General features: G+C 44.1%; 1 protein-coding gene across 3 annotated transcripts in view; it reads left to right on the top strand.

Moving 5' to 3' along the window:
- LOC135398980 (lysosomal alpha-mannosidase-like) overlaps positions 1-22,031 on the top strand; it is a 98,196-nt gene that overhangs the window by 54,206 nt on the left and 21,959 nt on the right. For all 3 annotated transcript variants that reach the window (XM_064630587.1, XM_064630586.1, XM_064630588.1), the window contains exons 2-7: positions 9,007-9,108; positions 9,575-9,677; positions 11,204-11,353; positions 15,414-15,607; positions 17,509-17,614; positions 20,150-20,247. In XM_064630587.1, the coding sequence (XP_064486657.1) occupies positions 9,016-9,108; positions 9,575-9,677; positions 11,204-11,353; positions 15,414-15,607; positions 17,509-17,614; positions 20,150-20,247 (744 nt within the window). In that variant the 5' untranslated portion in view covers positions 9,007-9,015. The remainder of the gene's footprint in view (positions 1-9,006; positions 9,109-9,574; positions 9,678-11,203; positions 11,354-15,413; positions 15,608-17,508; positions 17,615-20,149; positions 20,248-22,031) is intronic.

A 22,031-nucleotide genomic window follows, 5' to 3' on the forward strand; every position in this document is an offset into this window, starting at 1 on the left:
GCGTGAACGCGCACAACTTTGAATGCGATATTTGTATCGCTTTACAACTCTGATTAGTGGTGTAGTACGTGCTTGTGTTAAAGTATAGGTCTCTTCGTCATGTGGCGTTCATACAGAATTTTTGTAGACAACATATCTTATGCCCTTGGACCCGCGAAGTTCCTCGGTAACGGCAATTAAACAGCTACTTGAGCTCCCTAGCCTGGACAGTCGCCGAACCGTCGCAAGGTTATCATTTTTTCACAGATTCGTCCACAGTATCCCACCTACATTTCTCCGCTTACCCGCTCTACAGTTATATTCCCACGTTTCGACCATCGATGCAAAGTAAATCGTTTTCAATGTCGAACGGACATCTTTGCAAAATCATTTTTTTTTGTCGAACCGCAATTAACTGGAACGATCTTCCCTCTGACCTAGCTGAGCTCGTTGACTACGATAATTTCCATGGCCAACTTTCCGTTTGATGTTTGTATTCTTTTTATAATGTGCTATTATGTTTTTCTATTGTATGCTCTACTTTCCGTGCCAGCCAGGCAATATGACTGGTTCAGTGTTTTGCACTTTTTTTTTCTCTCTCTCTCTCATCGTTTTTGTGTTGCTGACATGCATGTACAATCCTACTCCCCCATGTAGCGCTCTGATGAGCCTTTGGGGTACTTTAAATAAATAATCGTATGACATGTATTGCATACGTCCCTTTTATGAACTGTATTACTATTGTGACCATTTAAGAGACCAAGCGTTGCACGTCGTTTGGTTCCACATCTATTTGCTTAACCGCTGAACGTACTCAGTTTTTCTTGCCTTGTATAGCTCGTTACAGGACGAGCGAAATGAATGTGCACGAGGTATACAAAGAGACCGCAACAAATTATTTTACGACGAATGTCGCAAACGGCCATAGTGCGTCGAACAAACAATTCACTAGAGCTTTCTTCGACCTGGCAGACGGCACTGCACAACCCTTTCGGAGCGCAACAGATAAATGTGTTCATTTTTACCCGTTTGCGCTTTATGTTCATTTTGCGACATCCACGCAGCCTGGCACATCCTAGAGAAAACCGTGGGAAAATATACCGGTTCAACTGTTTGGTTACAGGTAACCGCAAATATTAAAACGGCGAACCTCATAACCGTAACTCAACCGTAACCGTAACCGAACCGATATTCATTTCGGTTTCAGTCCCTGGTTCCCGCAGCTCTGCTGTTTATGTGGTTATTATGCGTTGTATTATGTATTATGCGCAGAAAACGTATGAATGGGTTAGAATCTAATATTATCGCTGTATCAACGCTCGTAATTACAGTTTCCTTCTTTCTTTATTGATTTAGTTACCCTCAGTGTGGGAGCATTACAGTGGGGAGTGGTTTATTAATTAATTAATTATATATAGATATGTAGCATAAAACATAGTAATGAAGAGGAACTCGTTGGCTTACAAAATGGCGATACAGATAAAAGTGATATGCTCACAAATGAAACTTTTAAATATATTAGATGAGAATAGATTATATGAGATTTTAAATAGGATGTAAATAGATTAAACAGAAGAAGTACACGCGAAGCAACCGGGGAGGTGGTTTCAGTCATGAGATGTGCTTGGAACAAAAGAATCTGCGAAGCTTTCTGTGCACTAATGAAGAATTTGTACTTCATGATGATGACTGTAGTGCGGTGGGAGATATACGTGTGGGGCGAAGGACTTGTTCGCAGTGAATCATTACGGCAGTATATGTTCTGAAAAAGGCACAGGCGGGAAAGTTTTTGGCGTATACTCCATACGACGCTGGAGGTCAGCTTTCATGGATGTGACACTTACGTCTTCAGTTGATGTAAACGTATACTTATCTTACACTCTGGACTCTGGGGGTGGGGGTGGGGGTGGGGGGGGGGTGTATATATTTATTAGAACAAAGAAAAAAAGGGGAGGAAAGGTCAGCCAAACGTCATGTCGGCTTGCTATCCCACAAAGAAAAAAAAAAGAAAAAGAAAGAGAAAATGAAACGAAGAAAGAAAATAACGAAAGAAAATTAAATAAAGTAAAATAAAACGCAGAGAAAAATTGGGAAATAAAGGAATATGCGGCTCTGATATGCGAAATACTTCGTTTGCCTAGCTTATATTTGTGAACCCTGCCTGTCTCAGGACTCGTGAACTGCCTGTAACGTTTTGCTAGTGTTTATTCTCTTCTTTCTTTTTGTTTCTCTTTTCTTTCTTTCTGTTTCTCTTTTCTTTCTTTGTGTTTCTCTTTTCTTTCTTTGTGTTTCTCTTTTCTTTCTTTGTGTTTCTCTTTTCTTTTCCTTTCCTTTCTTTTTGTTTCTTGTTTTCTTTCCCTTTCCTTTCTTTTTGTTTTCCTCTTTCCTCTGTTTCGATCCCCCTTTTTCTTTTTTCTTTCTCTTTTCTTTTTCCTTCCTTTTCTTTTTCGTTTGCCCCTTCCCCCTTTTTTTTCGGAATAGCAAGCCGGCTCTTTGCCTGGCTAACATTTCCTTTCTTTTTTTCTTAATAAACATATTCCCCCCCCCCCCCTGCCTGTTCATTTGTATTTGCGTATATTGTATTTATACATTGTCGCGGGTGCACTATTTAGTAGGCTACATGCTGTCACCTCAGATAACAATAAATGATTGATTGATCGATTGATTGATTTTCGTATCGTTCGCGAGTTTCTCTGGTCCTTTTCGTTGCATTCTGCGCTCGCGCGTGAAAGCTCAAGTCAAGGTAACAAAGCCACAGTATTCCCCTACCATATATCTCTTGTACTCTTACTCACGCGGAGATATCATTTATATTACACTTCAACGGTTAACGAGCGCGGAGAGACGCAATTTATAACGTGCGTTTAGCCGACCTCGGTGTCATAAAGTGATTGGATATGTTTACCGGCGGAAGTATCTCGCACAAAGGACGATTTTTCCACGTCAGCTGATGACACGTTCATATATCATGCGTTATGGACACCGTATACAGCAGCTTGAAACCGAGTAGCACAGATGGTCATCCACAAGGACATTTGTCACAAGTCCAGTTTCACATATGTTTGTCGTTCACAAGATTTTGTTGTTGTTGCTTTTTATCGTTCACTTCTTCCATGAGAGAACGAGATACGCACAATCGTTCATAAGGAACACACTTTTTCGTCAAGGGCCAGTTGCCTGGATCCCACCCAGTTGATGTCATTGCAACTTACATTTGTATCTTGCACATTATATATTTTTCCAAAATATTGAGACGCGGAAGTGTCATAGAATAGTTTATAGATAAAAAGGTGATATTAAACAGTTGGGGCAACTTATTTATTTACACATGGCAACAAGACTTTCGTGCACGAGACTGCACTTCTTCAGGTTACAAAAATATGAACATGGTACAGGAACATATACCGGGTGTTTCAGTTAAATCCCCGGGCTAAATAATTCGCGAACGGGTGCACCAATCCACGAACTTTCTTTTTTACAAGTATCTGTCCGATACCACCTACAAGCTGCACACCGTGTGAATGAGTGGGAGGCGCTCATTATTAAAATAAAAATGCAAATGAGTTTCGTAAAAAAGCGTAACTTCTGAAGGAGGGCGCTGTCGGCATTAAAATGGGTACTACCCCTTTTGAGACCTTCAATGGACACCTTTTAGAGAAAAATCTGCCATCGAAGCGGGTCATTTGTTGCAGTAATTAATTGGTTTCGGTTTACGTATTTTTGTCGCGGCTGGTCGCGGCGCAGCGCAAAAGGACGCTCTTTCACTCCCTTATCCATCAATAAATTACGTCCTTACATTAATGAATTACACCAATGAATTACACCAATGAAATACGCCCTTTTGCGCTTCATAGATATGATGAATGATAGTTACTGATAGCGTTACTTGATAGTGATATGATTTATTTATTTATGCGTATACTCTTGGCACTAGGTCGAAGCAGTACATGGTACGACTAAGATAAGTCACTTTATAACAAACAAATAACAACAACAGGAGGAATATATAGAAACTCTTTTTGTATGATATGTTACTGGCCTTTGTTACGGGTAGTTTCTTACGAGGTTTACGTGCCGTCTCAAAGGAGAATTTCACAATATTTGAATTGAGTCTCTCGAGAGGAATAATTTTATCTCAGACTACTTTCGAACGGGAATTACAGGAGGTCAATATTAGTTTACTTTCACACCTAACTTTTAAGCTGAAGGAAGTTCTAGAGTATATACAAGCTCGTGCGTGCACTTTGAAATCTGTATCTCGCCACGAAATAACTCGAATGCGCGTATGAACGTATGATTTGTAGAGAACAGGCGTGATAACTAGGATGATCCTTACTGATACCAAACAGTGGTTTCCGAGACCGCATTTCCGAAGCGTTTAATCACCCGAAAATTAATCGAATCTCCCTAGGTTCGAATCGTCCGAAGGTACGTCTCTCATCCACATGTCTACAAATGGACGTACAAGTGTACATGACTGGAAATAACGCGGACACGAACTAGGGGTTAAACTCTAAGCCCTTAACTAAACTTTAATCTCGCGGCTTAACGTGGGATTCGGGGCAGCTGCTGTGAGTCTCAGCTCGGGAATGTAGCAGATGATGAACCGTTAGGTGTGGTTACGCCGTGGCCATTCAGAAATGATGCTTCCGTATCAGATAGCTGTACGCGCTGTAACAGAGATATCGACGTGTGAGTGTTGGAGGTGCACTTTCCTTCCTTCGCGGGGGCTGACGTCACAAGTGACCAGTGCCGCTATGTGACGTGGGCATCGGACGAGGCGTGCGCGGTCTTGCAACTCCTGTGAAGTGCGCATTCTTATACAACCATACTGAAACGTTTTCTCATGGCTATGGTTCTCTCCGTGAGGACCTTCCCTTCGTATACACTATTCTGCTTTGTATTATTTATGATTATCATTTCTTATTTTGTCACACACTCTGAGCAGAAAGGGATATAAATGTCGTTAATGTTTTAAGGGAAAGGGTAAATGCCGGTAAATTAGTACCGTTGATTTTTACTCTCTCGCTACACCTTTCTGTTCGCATTTACTCTTCACACCTCGACCTGCTATTTCGGGATTCGCCTAATTATGCAAATATTTCTCTTACGTTCCTAAAAGCGATATTAAAAGGCTTTAAAAAAAAAAAAACTCGAAGACTCGAAGAAAAGGTTTCTTCGCTCGTCAGTGTGTCACAAAGAATGCAAAATCTAGTGCAGAATCTCGGTTGAGTGACGAACACTTGAAACATACAATTTGCTTTTACATTACAGCAGGTCATATGTACTGCTTGTAAGTGTAGCATATTTAGTGTCCAATAAACTGAAGATGGTTAGAAATTGGCCAGCTTGGTTCGTGATTAAAATGGATTTAAAAAAAACAGTGCAAGGGAAAGAAATAACTGAACTGTCATCCACTGCCGTGTTCGTGTCGTTTCGGCCATCGTCTTATTTGCTTCCCTTCTTGCACTGAGGATTTTTTATACATTTTGCTTGAGTATTCCTTCTGTGCTTTTTGGGGTGGAGCCTAGAACGGGCAGATAAAGTCTTGCGTTGCTTCTTCCCATCCCGTGTTTCAGCGAGTCATATCATGCTTGGACTTCAGGCTGTTCTTGACAAAGAATCATTTTATCTTGTGAATACAACAACAACAACAATAAATGGCGTATGTGAATACATATATGGCGAACACTTACAAGAAACACGAAAAAAAAACGAAAAAAAAACGAACGAAACAGCTACTAACATTACTACAAGATAAGGACATTGATTCATTCATCGATTGATAAACAATAAATTCTACTCCAGAACCCGTGAATAGTAAAGCAAGTGAAAAAAAAAAAAAAAAAAAAAAACGACCTCAGGATGATTAAGAGGAATGGAAGAGGCTTATGACTTCCCAATTTCAGCTTCTAAGCCCGCACCCGTTACAAATTTGTAACCGCACACCGTTTTGCATGATGTATGAGCACAGTAAAATTGCTCTATGCTGCACACTCAGTTAATGAGAGGCAATTCATTACGACAACATCCGGTCCTGGGATGGAGAGTATGACCACGCCCTCGATGCACACCGCCAATACAACCTCTTTTGAATGCTAATTTTAATTCTAACAGCTTTAATTCTGCTTGCTTCATCGCCAGGTGTCGCGTGGATGGCACGCGCGACATGCGGGTGTGTGACCCCCTGGTGTCACTTTTCGCAACTACGGAACAAGTGATGATCGGTATTTTAGCTTCCTTTTTTCTTCTTCTCTCTCTTCCCATCTGAAAAGCTGTCGAAAGAGAGCCGAGATGCAGTTTATAAACGTGGTTGCCATGCGGGTGCGAAAAAAATAAAAATAAAAAATCACCTGCTTCCTTGCCATAGAATAACATAAATCAATGATCGGCTTCGTAAACATTACAGGCATAATTTTAGAGAAGAAAGCCAGATAGGGACACGTAACACGATCACACTTTAAGAAGCTTGCGTATGGCAAATGGAAAACGAATTTGATTCAGAACGCTGACAGCTGCAAACTTCTACCTTGTTTGTGTTGTCATCAACTCCTGAGTGACCTAGTAAAGCTGGAGAGCGACGAACCACAAATCAAGTCAACATCACCCCAGTAACAACAACAACAACAATAAATGATGGACAAGTGATGATGACATGGGACGTTTTCCCGTGGTAGCCACAGGACCCTACCCCACTTCACAGAGCTAGGTTAACATGAGAGGAGGAATAGACCTCTCCCTGTTTGTAAACAAATGACGTCATATGTGTTCGACAGCGCCACCAATTTGGTAGAGTTGAACTACGCTCGAAGCTAGGGGCGAACAAGGTCACGCCTGAAAGTCACGGTCTTGAGGGGATTACGATGGTCCCTGAAAGGGACGCGACGTCCCTGAAAGAGACGGAAAGGGACGCGACCTTCGGTCCTACTTCTTTCAATAGGAGGCAGCGAACAAGTGTCCATTTATGGAATCCGGCCCTCCCCTTCAGATTTGTTTCGGTTTCAGTCTGTCTACCAACGTCATGATGACGTTTCTCGGGTAGGTTTATTAATGGTGAGAGCGAAGTGAAGACAGGTCGGAGTTCTGTTTAGAGGTCTTTGAGGAGTCCAGTGGCTTGCACGAAAGCAAAAAGGGACCGAAGAGCCCGGCACTAATGCGCAGGAGAGCTCCATGGGCCAAGTACTTTGGAAAATCTGAATGGTCTATGGTCAGAGAGCTCAAGGCGTCGAAACACCCGGCGTTCAACATCACTCCAATGTCTCGTGTCCTGCGAGTTTTTCGTGTTTTCTTTTTGTGTAACGTATTTCGCCCCATATCTTGAGCCTCGTGATTTCTCGTCCTGTCTCCTGTTACACGCTGTTGGACATTCAGGTACAGTGCACTGCGAAGCTTCGACAGTGCTGAACACAGGAGCAGCGAGCTATTGTAATGGAATTGTAGACAATATATTCCTTGAGTATATCGGGAGCAGCAGAAAACGCACGCACACAACAGGGCTAGACTCAAACCAGCAATGAAGAATGAACGCTTATTTACTGCTCACGGCAGGTTGGAGAGAAATTCACCAAACGAAGAAGCAAGAGTTACAGACGCTTGGATGTTACTTAAGTTACTTTTTCTGCGTGCTCCAATGTCAGAGCTCAAGCTCCAAGAATGAGAGGTGGCAAGATCGAGTCCCGCGAGCGAGTCTTCCCCGGCAGACTTCCCAGATGCCACATTTCCCCTTGAATTCGACCTAAGGTGCGTTCACTACCCCCTTCCTCCTCTCTTTGCTACTTCCATTATTAAACCATGCTATACACTACGCACGCTCATAGCCACGGTTGCTTCGCGGCCCTAACTCTGGATTGATATAGGCTGCAAATTGTAAGGGAACATAGTCACAGTAACGACAGAAATAAAAAAAAAAGCCAATCAAATTCAATGCAGGTAGTACCACAGCGTTATTGCACCAGCAGTATAACAATTACAGTAAAAGAAAAACGGCAACGGAAGTAACAGAAACGTGTGACTGCAATCGCTCTTTATTTATTGATTGATTTGCTCGCTTAATTGCTCTTTTTTTAAGGACGCAGACGCCTTTGCATTAATTTTTTTGCATGCGTGCAGCAAGTGCGGCTAACTTCTGCGACGCCATTTCCATTCTACACCTTGCGCTCGTCCACCACGATACTTTGAACATTGACGTGCAACAGTTTGTACATTTTCCCTCTTCTTTTCCAGAAGTGCGACGATGCGGTGATGTCACCGATTTTTTTTTTTTTTTTTGTGTGTGTATCTGATAGCACAGAGGGGGAAGTTAACGTACTTAAACAAAGAGAAATAAGGTTAAAATTTGGGTGGGTTGGTATGACGTCTTTTAAAATGGATAAAATACCCCAGTGCGAAGGTAAAACAATGGGACGAGACGAACACAGACCAAGGGACGACGCACAGCACTGACTGCAACCAAAATAATTTATTTCCGTCACAATAGCACAAAAGTTTTGTATAAAAACAAGAAACAAGGGGCGTTACTATACTTGGAAGCTTTAACGATAAAGAAATTGGGGAATTCGTGCATAAGTGTACCATCAGTAACCTTGTCTGATGAGATAGAATGTTTTCTTGCGTAGAATGTATTCTCACGTGATGCTGTAGTTAGTGTGGAGAGAAGGTATTAGTTTAAAAGGAGATAGTGACGGAAATAAATTCTTTTGGTTGAAGTCAGTGCTGTGCGTCGTCCCTTTGTCTGTGTTCGTCTCGTCCCATTGTTTTACCTTCGCACTGGGGTATTTTATCCATTTTAAACGATTAAACAAAGAGAATGGAGACACAATCATACGTGGTTGCCCTCTTATTCAAGAATATCCAGGTATTGTGAAAGAGAAAAGGTATGCGCGCGATGATCAACGTATATATATCCGACTCCCGAAGGTACAATGAGACAGGCTTCAACTTACTATACTGTAATGACCCGAGAATCTGTACAAGCCTACAATGGAACCAGTCCTCTCATATCATCTTGACACGTCCGTGTACTTCCAGCGTCGGGGAATGCTCAAGAGGACGTCAGCGGGTGTTCTGCCCTTGATTTGTTGTGTCGCCAGCCTCATCGTCGCTGCTGCTCTGAGGATATGTGAAGAAAAGGTAGGTCTTTCACTTGTAGTGAGTCGTGTACGCGCATGCATGCAGCCCACTGTTTTTGGGGCGACAGGGTGTTTAGTTTTACAATTTACATATTTTTTAAAATAAAAATCTATAAGAGCAGAACAGATGTTTTTCCAGTTGAGTTGTACGGCCAGGCGGACATCCTCTCGAAGAAAGTATGCATCTACAAAATGAACAATTACCTAAAATTCGTTAACTAACTATTAACTTAGGCGATTAGCATTCCTCGAGCGTAAACGAGTACCTGCTTGCATCTGTTGCCATAAGCGCATCATATGGCACTCTGACGCTGGAAGTATACCAACTATTATTCGTCTTGCATTGGCCGACAACTATTTTTCAGCCCGTTTGACAGCTAATACGTTTAGTGCGTATCACATTATTTCCCAGAGAGCCGATAACCACCTGTTATACAGTGCGTGAAAAATGAATTAACGTGTTGCAGGGTTGCCCGACGTTGAAGGCGAGATTAGTCAACATTCACCTTATTCCTCACAGCCATAATGATGCAGGGTGGATTATCCGCTTAGAAGATATGTACAAAGGGGGTAAGTTTTTTTTTTCTTTCTTGGCTGCACTAAGTGCTGAGGGAAACGTGGAATTAATGTACACTTAACTTACTTACTCCTTAACTTACAGACTTACCATTGTTCTAAATAGCTTCTTGAATTCTAGTATTGATATTTCACAAATGTCCTCAAGAAATCTCAGTAATATGTTTTCAAGTCAACTGAATTGATAACTGCACGTTGCATTTTGCACGTTGCATTGCATTTTGTCGTTCTGCATGTGTGTAATATTATTCCTTTTCTTTTTTCTAAGTGAATTTCCTTGATAGCCTTGTATCGGTTATCTCTACTGTGCATGTTGTATCATGGCTTTCAAATATTTGCCTGTATTATTTTCTCTTGTTTGACTCCGCTGTTGTTTGCACCGCCCTAGTCAAGCGGCTTCTGCCGCTTTTTGGCGTACCACCTTGTTTTGTGTTTGACACAAACAGAAATAAATGAAATGAAACGTATTTCGGTGGTTACGTTCCCTGGGGGGTTCCCGAGGAACGTTCTCAGTGGTTCCCGCCATCATGGATTAGCGTTTTACGGCATTAGCATTTGTTTACGGGAAGTATACCACCGAGGGTATCGAGTACCCTTACACAGTGTGAAAGTCGCGTGGTAGCCTGGTAGGTGCGCCGCATATTTTTCGAAATGCACAAGAAGTGACAGGGCGTCTAAAAGTCCAAAAGAAGTGACAGGGCGCCTCTCTCATCCATTTCCGTTTTTTGGAAATAAAACAATTGAATTGAATTGAAACTGGTACAGGTCTATTCGAACGCTTGCATCTTACTCCGTGTGGGCGCACGATGGTTCAGCTTCATTTCAATAGTAGCGATTCTTAGTTCCTGAATAAAATACTGTCATTGGTTGAATATCACGTTTTATGGCAGAAAAATGCAATGAAAGAACCGGAGAGAAAGCAAGAAAATATGTACACGTGAGTGAAAAACGAATTAAAAGTAACTTGGAACTTAACTTAAGTTACTTTTGCAAAGTTACCAGAAAAAGGAACGAGTTCCTCTGAAAGTTACCACGGCGCAAAAGTACCGAGTTAAGTTACAAGTTACCAAGAAAAAAAAAAAGGAACTTAGTTACAGTAACGAGTTACCTTGAACTCTTATCATAAGCACCAAAGCTCTTGATTGAAACGGAGGCAACGCGGTTTCTCGATGTACCCAGGCGGTTGCTGTCCTGGTCTTGCGCCGGAAGAATAGACGATTTTACAAAGATACGCGCGCCACCAAACGCGCGGCGCAGAGCATCATGGGAACTTTGAGGGACACTGCTCCGTCGTCTGCTTCGATTAAGGATTACCCCGGCTTTCACGGGTATGCCCGCTCTGTCAAGACTCCTTTTACGTCAGCCTTCCCTCTGTCACTGGTCATCGTAACGTCAATAACGTGCCCCTAACAACACAGAAACGTTCTAGAAAACATTTTCCAGTATACAAACACTGGCTAGTACGATGCTGCTTTGTTTCTTTCGGCCGTCTATTGATGTGTTTCTTTACCGTATTACAGACGTTCAAGGTATTTACGACGGCACCATAGAAGCTCTGCTGAAAAACAAGGTTCGGCGTTACGTATCTGCAGAAAATGTCTACTTTTCTCGCTGGTGGAGCGGCCAGAATGAAACATTACGAAACAACGTGCGGGCATTAGTAAGCTCTGGTAAGTCCTTTTTTTTTCACATTACGCTAGGTATAATAAAGAAAATATGAAGATGATGCAGAAACACTTACGAAAACGGTTGTCTTTAACATGGATATACCGTCGTTGTAGACAGAGCGTCGAACCGAACCGAAACCGGGATTAACCGTAATTTTTAGCTGCAACTGAACCGTAATTACTAGCGCCATTTTGGAGCTGAACCGGAACCGAACCGATATAGAAAATTCGGTAACCCGTTCGGGATACCGGTTCGGTTCAGGTTGGCGTGTGGTGGGGGCTGATGTGGGAATACGGGCGGTCTGCCTGCCTAGATTGGCTGCACGTTGCTCGGAGAAGGGATGAATGAAAAGGGGTCCTGTTGGTCGAAAAACAGAAATAAATGCATAAAAACGTAACTAAGTGACCTTGTATCGTTTATAGTGGCTACCTATAATTTTGTAGCATATTAGAACCTCGAACCGGTTCCGAACCGGTTTGCAGCCTCTGAACCGGTTGATCGAACCGATACATGTGAACTCCGGAGCTGAACCCAACCCGAACCCGAAACAAACCGAAAAACGTTTCGGTTCGACGCTCTGGTTGTAGATGATTAGCTGGAAGATGCTGAAAATAATTGCGGGTATTTACGCATAAGTCCCGGGCTCTTCGCTCCCTCTGTACTTTCGTTCAAGCTGCCTGCCTCATCGAGGAGCTCTAAACGGAACTCCTACCTGTCATCTCTTCAGGCTCACAATCACATCACGCTCTCATATTAACCTCTTTGAAGTGGGGTCGGGTCCTGCGGCTATACCACGGAAAAACTTCCCATGTCACCACCACTTTTCCACAATTTATTGTCGGTGGTGGCGTTGTTGCTGTTGCAAGGGCCCTTGAGGCGACAATGGATGATGTGTCGTGTGGTCATTGAGGCAAATTTTTCAGTACGCTTATGGCCGCTGTCAGACAGAATTTAGTGACACTAGCAGTAGCACTTAGTCTCATTCCTGTGCTGCCGCGCGACATCCTTTAGTGACACATGGCAGAAAGTGCACTGACGAATTTACTGAGTTCTCCAAACTCACTCAGACTTGTACACGTTACTAAAAAAAGTAATTGATTACCGTTACCCAGTACGAAAAAGTAATATTTTACCATTGCAAATTACTCCCCGGAAAAAGTAATGAGGGAACGTCTGGAAAAGTAATGCGTTACTTTGCCAATTACTTTCGATATCTGAGAGAAAAAGTACAAACAGAAATGTCTGAATGCCGTCGCGCATAACTGTTGTTTTTTTCTATTTGCTTTCAAACCAACTGGTTTCGTTTTTGAACAAAAAATAAACGGCTGGCAGTGTTGCGCGCGTGGCAGAGTTTTCTTTTTTTTCGATCTTGCTCGTGCTGCACAGTCAGTGAACGGAACTCGGTCGGAGCTGTCGTCTAACAATAACCACGAACACTACAAGCTGCAAGGCATCGAAAAATTGTATTGTTTTGTATTGCAGCTCAAAGCTGACGGGGAATTTTGCTTGAGGGAGGCACAGCAGGCATTTGAACAAGATATTTTTTTTTCTGACCTTACTCGTCACCGCTCTGAACGTGCCTGATAGCTATAGGCCATGGCGACAAGTCATTGCAAATCGTCGACATCGTTGTGACATCGACAGTATTCCGCACAAGACTGACAGGAGATCATGACTGATTGATTGATTTTGTAAAAAAAGAAAAAAAAAGAATGTACAAGACTCGCAATAGTTTATCGGGTTCGAGAGTGCTGTGTGTCTCTGTGAATTTGGCATAGTGAGAGAAGACAAAAGAGTTCCAACTGGGACTACCAAAAATGGCTCCTCAGTTTCATGGTACGAACTATACAGTCCAACCTACTGTATGCAGGCCGCATTATGGAAAGATAGTCCACGTGAATGGGGAGAGGACAGTGGATTCGAAAATACACTACGCGTACGGAACACTGTGGCAATTAACTTCGGGTAAGAAATTGGTGCGGAAACAATCTTACATATATAAGACGGCTGTCTTGGAATTTGCAGTGCATTCTTCAGTCTGAAAGTAATCGATTACTTGGCAATTGATTACTGAAAATTGTAATTGAATTACTCAAAACATTACTTGGCGAGAAAAGTAATCGATTACGTTACAAATTACTCGAAAAATTAATCGATTACTAGTAATGCAATTACCCGTTACCCGTTACGTAGAAGTCTGAACTCACTTCACTTCTCTTCGGGGGACCGAGTGCGTAGCCTCGACACCGCAGGCTTTGAGGTACAGGTAAAAATATTGAGAAAAAGCGAGGGGACCCGACAACCACAATATTTTTAAGCGAGCATTTTCAACACAGTGTTTATTCCATTTTGGCGTAGTGTGACATTGTGCAGACAAAAAAGAAAAGAAACGTAAACTTGTCATTACTCTCGTTAACAGCCTGTGAAAACTTCGCATCTCCGCAGTCTCAGCCACAGGGGTGGCATCCAGTGCATTGTTCCGTAGGCAAAAGCGTGCTGCGCGAACGCAATGCATTCTGGACAGGTCCTGGTTGCACGTCACAGCAAACGTCAAGGCACACGTGACCTTAAAGGTGGCTGCGCCGGTGATTGGCGGCCAAACCGATTGTAAACAATGCGGTTGTTGTTTCTGCGGAACGTTTGGATATCTTTCGATCACGGTAATTATTTTTATCCGATAATCTCGCAGTAAAACTCGAAGTTTTGCCCATAAGGCCTCGTACTGTTGACGACTTCCAAAGATGTGATGACGACCGCGCGTTAAGACTCACTGAGCCGATGCGATGTACTTAAACTAACGAGAAATGGGCTACCATGTTGCGGAAGAAGCACCGCATAGTTTACGCTGGCAAAATACGTAAATCTCTTGGCGTTATATGACGACGGAAATATGTCGGTAAGCGGTAAAACGACATGTAAACAAAGTCACATGACCTCAAAATGACGTTTCCTATGACGTGCGACCCGGACAAGGTGGCAGTTTTTGCCAAAAGCACCCGCTTGAGGGTAGTTACAACAATGGCGGGTTTGTGTCACGCCTGTGGTCTCAGCTATCTGACGGCGGCCATTTTTGTTGCGGCACATGTTTGACGCAATTTGTTCAATGTTGGAAGAAGATTTACAGGAAGTGTTTCTAAATCAAAGAAAGTTATTCCCAGTAAGGTGGTGCGGCGTATGCCTAAAAATCTTGCCGGCGTTCAGTCTTATCTTTCGTCATTGCCATGATCGCTTAGTGACTCGAGCCGTTTAGCAAGTACGTAGTAAAAGTGACATTCGCTTGGGAGGAGCGCACTTCAGAAAAATTTCACTAAACTAGCCCATATGACAGGGGTATAACTTAAATAAAGTATCTTTCCCCTTTGTCTTTCCCGTCGTTTTCGCCTTTCCCTTCCATAACTTAGAAACCCGAGACTGGGGACAAAAAACGACAACACAGTCAATCAAACGTTGTCTGTGAGACTTGTGAGTCTGTGTTGTCGTTTTTTGTCCCCCAGTCTCAAGTTTTTAAAGGAAGACTTCGCAAGGGTTCGAAAAAAAAAAAAAAATAGGTGAGCATCATACCGATCACGAACAACCCCCTCGATACCGAATACAACATCCGCATTCATTTCGCGCGAGTAATTCATTCGTAAATGATGACAATAGCAAACCGAAACCGAAACCGAAATGCGAAGAGCAGAAGACAGACCTCCGTACTACGGGGGGCTCGTCCGGAGAAGGATTCCGTGACGTCACCCAGCATTGCAGTCTGCTTCCAAGCGATTCCAAGCCTGCATTTTCCCCCTTGCCGGACGCTAGATGATGTCAGGTGTGGGTTGCTTTTAGCGCCCTCTGGCCTCACAGAGGCGAAGCGCTCGGTTCGTAATAATTCGTCTGAGCAAAATCTGCGCAATTTTGGAACGAGATATTTCGTACACATGTTCGTGACATACCAAAGATTACGGACATACCACAACCTTTGTTGATGATTTTGTTGTGAAGTCTCACTTTAAGTTATGGATCTATACCACTAGCTTGCTTGCTACCTCTCTATCCTCTGATTATCCGAAACTGCATTTGCAGGGCGACTGCAATTCGTTGGCGGCGGCTGGGTCCAGAACGATGAAGCCGTCACGCATTACACGGCAATCATAGACCAGATGACGTTAGGCCTAAGGTTCCTCAACGACACATTTGGGGAATGTGGCCGCCCAACTGTCGCATGGCAGGCTGACCCCTTTGGACATTCGCGGAATCAGGCTAACCTCTTCGCTCTGGTGAGCCCACATGTGGAGCTTATGGCAAATTCCACTAAGAGAGAGAGAGAGAGCAATTTTCGTTCCACGGCAGGCACCGGCCAAGTCGACGCCATTAGATTCAGAAAGCGTCCTCTCACACTTTCACTACGTGGACAAACAGAGTCGTCTGCTTCAGCCTATCGCAGCAGGACTCTTAATGATTACGTCACGCCGTTTAAGAGGTCAGGCTTTCTTTAGCTAGGTGACGTTGGTTGATTGCTTACACACGGGAGCGTCGTACGTGTTAGCGCCTCCAATGGAATACCATCTGGACTCCGCGGGAGCAAAGAGGTGCTTGCATAAGCGTCTCCCTTGTCTTAATAGTGTACTTCGGTTTAGAACTAACTAACCAAACTAACTAACTAACCAAACCCCGCCCCGCAGTGTGCCCTGTGCTGCAATGAGAGTCGCTTTTTTGGGACTGGATTTAGCACACGATATACGTTGCGTCCTAGCTTCGACAAGTTCCCCTCCACACCATCACCCACTATTGATACTTGCGCTTGTTTGTAAGTGCATCGGTGGTGGTGGTGATGGTGAATGGACTCGCCGTTGTCGGTCTCACAGAGGTGGGCAACGTCACGACTTACGTCCTGGGGGAATGTGCGTCCGGGGCCGACTAGTGCATAACAAATTTCGGTGCCATCAACGTAACAAATCCGGAAGAAATCCCTTGATCGTTACCACCGTCACCTGTCGCGTGCATACGGGTATACGTGTTCTGATGGTGATGGATAGAAGAAAAAGGAAAGCGGAATGGCGGCGAAAGAAAATGAAAAGCCGCAGTCAAGCAGAGAGTCAGACATTGTGCGTGACAGACATTGCGTGTCACAGTTGTCGATCACTATCACCGCAATAGTCCCTTAGTTCTAATGTATAGAAGTCACAAGTTACAAGACACTGATCAACCTAGTTGATTCGGGATAACTGCAGCAGAGCCTGCAATGCTGCCGCTAGGTGGTGTGCTGGCCAATGACCTAAAATTTTGAATTCTTACAAAACGTCACCCTTTTTTGTTTCATTATTCCCCTCTCCGGTACACCAGCCCCCCCCCCCCCCGCTTTCTTCTGTGTGACCTAAAATTTTCGCAGCGTCGGAGGTGCAGGCATACAGCCGAGCCAGGCTCTCTTCTAGGGCCTAGAGTCACTAAATAGTGACTCTACTAGGGCCCTACGACTGTCGGTGTACCTCGAACAATCGTGGAGGATGCGTTCTGAGTCTTCTATGACACCACATTGGCCGTATAGTAGGTGGAAGTACACTTGCCCAGCTTGTGCTGAGAGCGAGCGCTGTAGAGGACGTTCAGTCGAAGCATTATGCACAAGGGATGCATCAGGTCGAGGAAGGGAAGGATAGGCGCTTGGAATCGGTGCTCAGGGTCAACCCTGTATAACAACGAAGACTGTGCAGATGTAGACGCCCAGCAGATGATGAATCTGAGCCTACGAATAATGCTGCTGGCGTCGCTCTTGGTGAAGTAAACCTGCTTCAGCTGGCCGCGACCGTTAGTGGTGAGCAGCTCGGTGTACAGCAGCATCCCCAGCCTCGTTGTAATCCTGTACCCTTCCGTCCCGTCCCGCTTGTTTTGCTCCATGCGAACCCTCGTGGATTGGTGGGTCAAAATGCTTTGTCTTCTGGAACAAATGTTTTGCCTCTCCTCTCACAACGTTCCTAGCAGACCTGGTTCTGCCAATGGATCATTTGTCGGAGTTTTCGTAGAGGAAAACTTTGACCTAGTTCTTTTCAGCGGAATTCGCCTATGTTTTTTAATATGTTATTTTTTTACATTTCATTGATGTTGTTTGCATATTTCCCCCTGCTGTCTCCGAAGCCCGTGAGAAACATTACAAATATTTTTTTTTGTAACATCTTGCCCACAGATGGGGTTTGATGGTTTGATGATCGCCAGAATATCCATGGACACATTCGATGAGCGGGCTTCGAGGCGGCAGCTCATCTTCGTCTGGAGGACAGAGCCTGGAAGCGGCAAGTATAGCTTGCCTTCAATTAGCAAAAATAAGTTCAATTAAGTTGAAGTTAATTAAGTCAATTAGGTTGATGAGTTAACTTCAGCATTATTCGTTCTGCACTCTAATACTGCACGACACATCGCGCAACCGATAACTTCATGGCGTTACAGCACCTCTCTGCAGATATTTTTAGCTGATGGTAGAGTATGGTCGGCTTCGACGTAATGCCGGTTTTCCTACGGCGTCAGCTGCGTGAACAAATAAACGTTCTTGTATGATGAACTATCGCTGGGAACAGGGACAGAGAGAAGAGACGACGGGACAGGGAAGGGACTCTGTCCCTGTTCCCAGTGCAGAGCATCATGCAGGATTGCCACCATCACGTCCGTTTTTTACCTCGATGTCAAACAAACGTTATCCACGGTACTCGAACATTATCCAGCCAAATGATGGGCAAACAGGTGTGTTACCAATTTTCAGTCCGTTATGGTCGAGGCACAGGCGCTGAGACTTTTCAATCCGCTGGAGATGGTTGAACCGCTATGCCCCCCCCCCCCCAACTTTCCTGTGCAAACGCTTCAGGCCATGGGGTACTTTGCTCCCGCTTCATGCACAGAGGTCGAGCGGGGTGTCTGAAATTCCGTGCAGCACAATATCGCCAATATTGGTCCAATGTTTGGCCAATATCGCCAATATTAGCAATACCGGCCCAATGTTGGTTCAATATTAGGCCAATGTTGGTTCAATATTAGGCCAATGTTGCCAATATTGGTCCAATAGTGGCAATGTCGGCCCAATGTTGGTCCAATATTAGCCCAATATCGCCAGTATTGGTCCATTATTGGGCTAATGTTGTGCTGCTTGGGATGAGGCCAATGAAGCCAAACAAATCAGGAAAAGGTGCTGACGCCAGGATTCGAAGCTGGGCCTCTCATTTCCAGTCAGATATGTTACCGCTACACTGGTAATATAGCAGTAGCGTATGGGTAGCAGTATACAGGGTGTCCACGCTAAGTGTGAACAGATTTTAAAAAAATATATCAATCACTTTTTCCGAGATGAAATCAATTCCAATATAGCATACGCTGAAGGGCACTCCCTAGGGGGGCAATAACAGACTCCTAAGGCAGTGTTTTAAATAACTTTCAATAATTAACTTTTTAATTATAAAAGCTACGAAGTTGCTCCAATGAGAACATCTGATCTCTTCGGTCACCAGATACCAAAGCCGTTTTCAGAACAAAAATCCGTTCCATAGATCGTCCGCAAAAAATTCGTGAAGGAGCGCCATTTTTTTTCTTTATTTTATTCATTGCGCATCTCTAGAGACGCGTCTTTCCTTCGCCCCCAATACGAGAGGATGAAAGAGCACACTATCGCCTCTTGCGTCCTGGAAACAGATTAAAAGAAAACAGAAAATGCAGCCCAAGATAAGGGCAGTCGCGATAGAGTCACCCGATAGATTTGTGTTTTTGTTTTGTTTCCGCAAGTTAAAGCTAATCTTCGACGCATGAGGCGGCACTGTGCTCTTTCACTCTCTCACACTGGGGGTAAAGGAAAACCGCTTCTTTGAAGATGCGCAATAAACCAAATAAAGAAAAAAAAAAGGCGTTCCTTCACGAATTTTTTGCGGACGATCTACCGAACGGATTTTTGTTCTCAAAACGGTTTTGGTATCTGGTGACCGAAGAGATCAGATGTTCTCATTGGAGCAACTTCGTAGCTTTTATAATTAAAAAGTTAATTATTGAAAGTTAATTAAAACACTGCCTTAGGAGTCTGTTATTGCCCCCCTAGGGAGTGCCCTTCAGCATATGCTATATTGCAATTGATTTCATCTCGGAAAAAGTGATTGATATATTTTTAAAAAATCTGTTCACACTTAGCGTGGACACCCTGTATATGTATATAGTAGGCACCGCTACATCGATTGCATATCTGAGCGGAAATTGAGCGGCGCCCAAGAATTCTAAACTGAATTCTTGTGCGTTTGGAGGCTTACGTGTTCGTGTTTGTCCTCAAATGTCCTGCCTCGGCTAATTCCCGCTGTTTACGGCGCGTCATGAGGCACATTTTTATGAGGTTGTCATGTTCATTCGCATGAAGCATGTGCTTTTTCGGATGACCCTGGTGCTGTTCCACGCCCTGGAAAAGTACCTGGGGGAGGGGGTTCAGCCCTGGTACGCCCCTATATAGGTTCGAGCGTATAGTTCAACTCGACCAAATTAGTGGCGCTGTCGAACACTATGACGTCATTTGTTTACAAACAGGGAGACCAGGACAACCGATCGGACGAAACCTCTAGGCTTATAAATACGATTTTGGTCCTCGAGGTATGCACAAATAGAGGCATAAAACGGAAATTTTCCACGTGCTCAGATATGAAACGCGGAACACATCGGTACAGAACATCGGCACGCCGAGCAGGAACCGACGTCGGCGACATGGCATGCATAGGTCTAGATATATAGCTAGCCATTTTTGGTGTTATGTACACGACTCATTTTCATAGCTTCTCCTACGAATCTCATCCGCACTTCATCAATCGCAGCCCGCGACGCCGACATCTTGACCTGGATTCCTCCCAACACGTATAACACGCCTCTGTACCATGTCTACACATTATGCCCTGGCGAACTTGGTTTTGAAGTGAGTACTCAACGGTTACGCTGTTCAAAACTGAATAAAACATTTGTTTCACTTGTTTACGAAACGTGCATAACATGACCAAACATGAACTATATCTATAGGCTCGTGACAGCTTCCGATACTGCTGAAAAATCTCGGACGTGTGTGTTACATGGTTGCCGTTCCTTAGAGATGAAACGCTGTCATCTGCCTACGCTGATATTTTAACTTCTCCAGTCCCAGTACACAAGAAATACGATGTACGTGCTACAAGTGCATTAACCTGTGGCTATATACCTAACTAAATGAATTGGACTATGGACCGGTTAGGCGTACATGTCGATTGTGAAGAGCAACATGGCGGCAACACCACTGTCGCAAGAACTCAAGGTTGCCTAACAAAGAGAGTCTATATGTTCTAAGTAGTCTGTTACCAGGTGAGTCACCATGGGGACCCTAGGGTGCATCAGCCTAGCGTTCCTCCTATTCTAGCCTACGGCTGTCCAGCGAGATTTCCAAAACGTAAAAGATGTCATTATCATAATTAGCTCTTCGAGCCTTGTCCTCGCCTGTTGCATCGGCCGATACCGGATGGAAAAGCGGCGACACACGAGTGTCCACGGAGTCTCTGCCGTGGCGCACATCCAGTTGCACATGGTCCCTATTCTCCTCGGCGCCACAGTTTCCAGGCGGTGCTTCGACAAGTTGTGTCCTCTGAGAAGTCCGCATGTGGTGTTTGTTTTACTGTTTAGTGCTGCAGCACTTGAATTACTTGGCTAAAAAGGCTTATGAGACGCGACATTGGAAAAGCAAGGGCGCCGCCGTTGCAACACGCACTCTAAGAAAAAAGGGCGTGAAAAGGTGGTAACTTCTGTAGTTACCACCTATAGGTCAACATCGCATCTGATAAGGGGTGTAAAAGGGTGGTAAAAGCAATTATCACACATATAGAAATTGCTACAAAAAGGCGTACGCCCACCCTCGCTCACCGAATCAGAAGCTGTAACCCTATCATTCGTAGGGAGCAGGTATAGAACTTTGCAACCTCTTAGGCACAACATATGCGACAACTATGTTACCTCCTAAAAGGTGTAACTGTTCCACTTTTTTTTTTTTTTTTTTTTTCTGAGAGTGCGGGGGCTGCGGAGAAGACCTGGCCAATTTGTCTTTCGTTGGCAGTATCCGCCAACTAGACTTCCAGAAAAAGTCGCTCACTCCGAGCGTTCATACCGGTCGGCTGCTTTCCCCTGTTCAACCTTCCCAGGTGTGCGTCACCCTGTTCGCTGGTGCATTTTGTGGAAGAGTTCTTCGCATATGCGAGAAACTGAGCCGGGTCGAGGGTCCGGATCAGGCACAGCTTCCTGTAAACGATTGGATTGCTGAACTACCCTTTTGTAAATCAATAGCGGTTCCTCAGCTGCCGGACGTCTGTTTCCTGGTTCACCGTGGCAACCAGTGTTTTCGTCCGTTCCAGAAAACACTATGTTACGCTCTCGCACTCTCTCTTGTGCTCGTGCTTACCTCCGCAGATCTGTCGTATCGCTGCAGATAGGAAAAGCTTCTGTAAAGCTGGACACGAACAAAACGTTGTTCCTTATTGACGTTAACCCTACTTGGATATCTATGGAGCATAGTGCGCGTTCGAAGGATTCTCCCTCGCCGTTTGCGCGCAATTGTTTCCGTTGTATAACCGTCTTTCAGAAATTCCCTTCTTATTCTAACAACAACAACGACAACAACATCGCAACAATCGTTCGCGCTGTTTAAAGTTCATTCGGGACATTTAAAGAAGTACAGAGGGTGTA

Source organism: Ornithodoros turicata, chromosome 6 (assembly GCF_037126465.1).
Source record: "Ornithodoros turicata isolate Travis chromosome 6, ASM3712646v1, whole genome shotgun sequence".
In the NCBI taxonomy this organism is placed as follows: Eukaryota; Metazoa; Arthropoda; class Arachnida; order Ixodida; family Argasidae; genus Ornithodoros; species Ornithodoros turicata.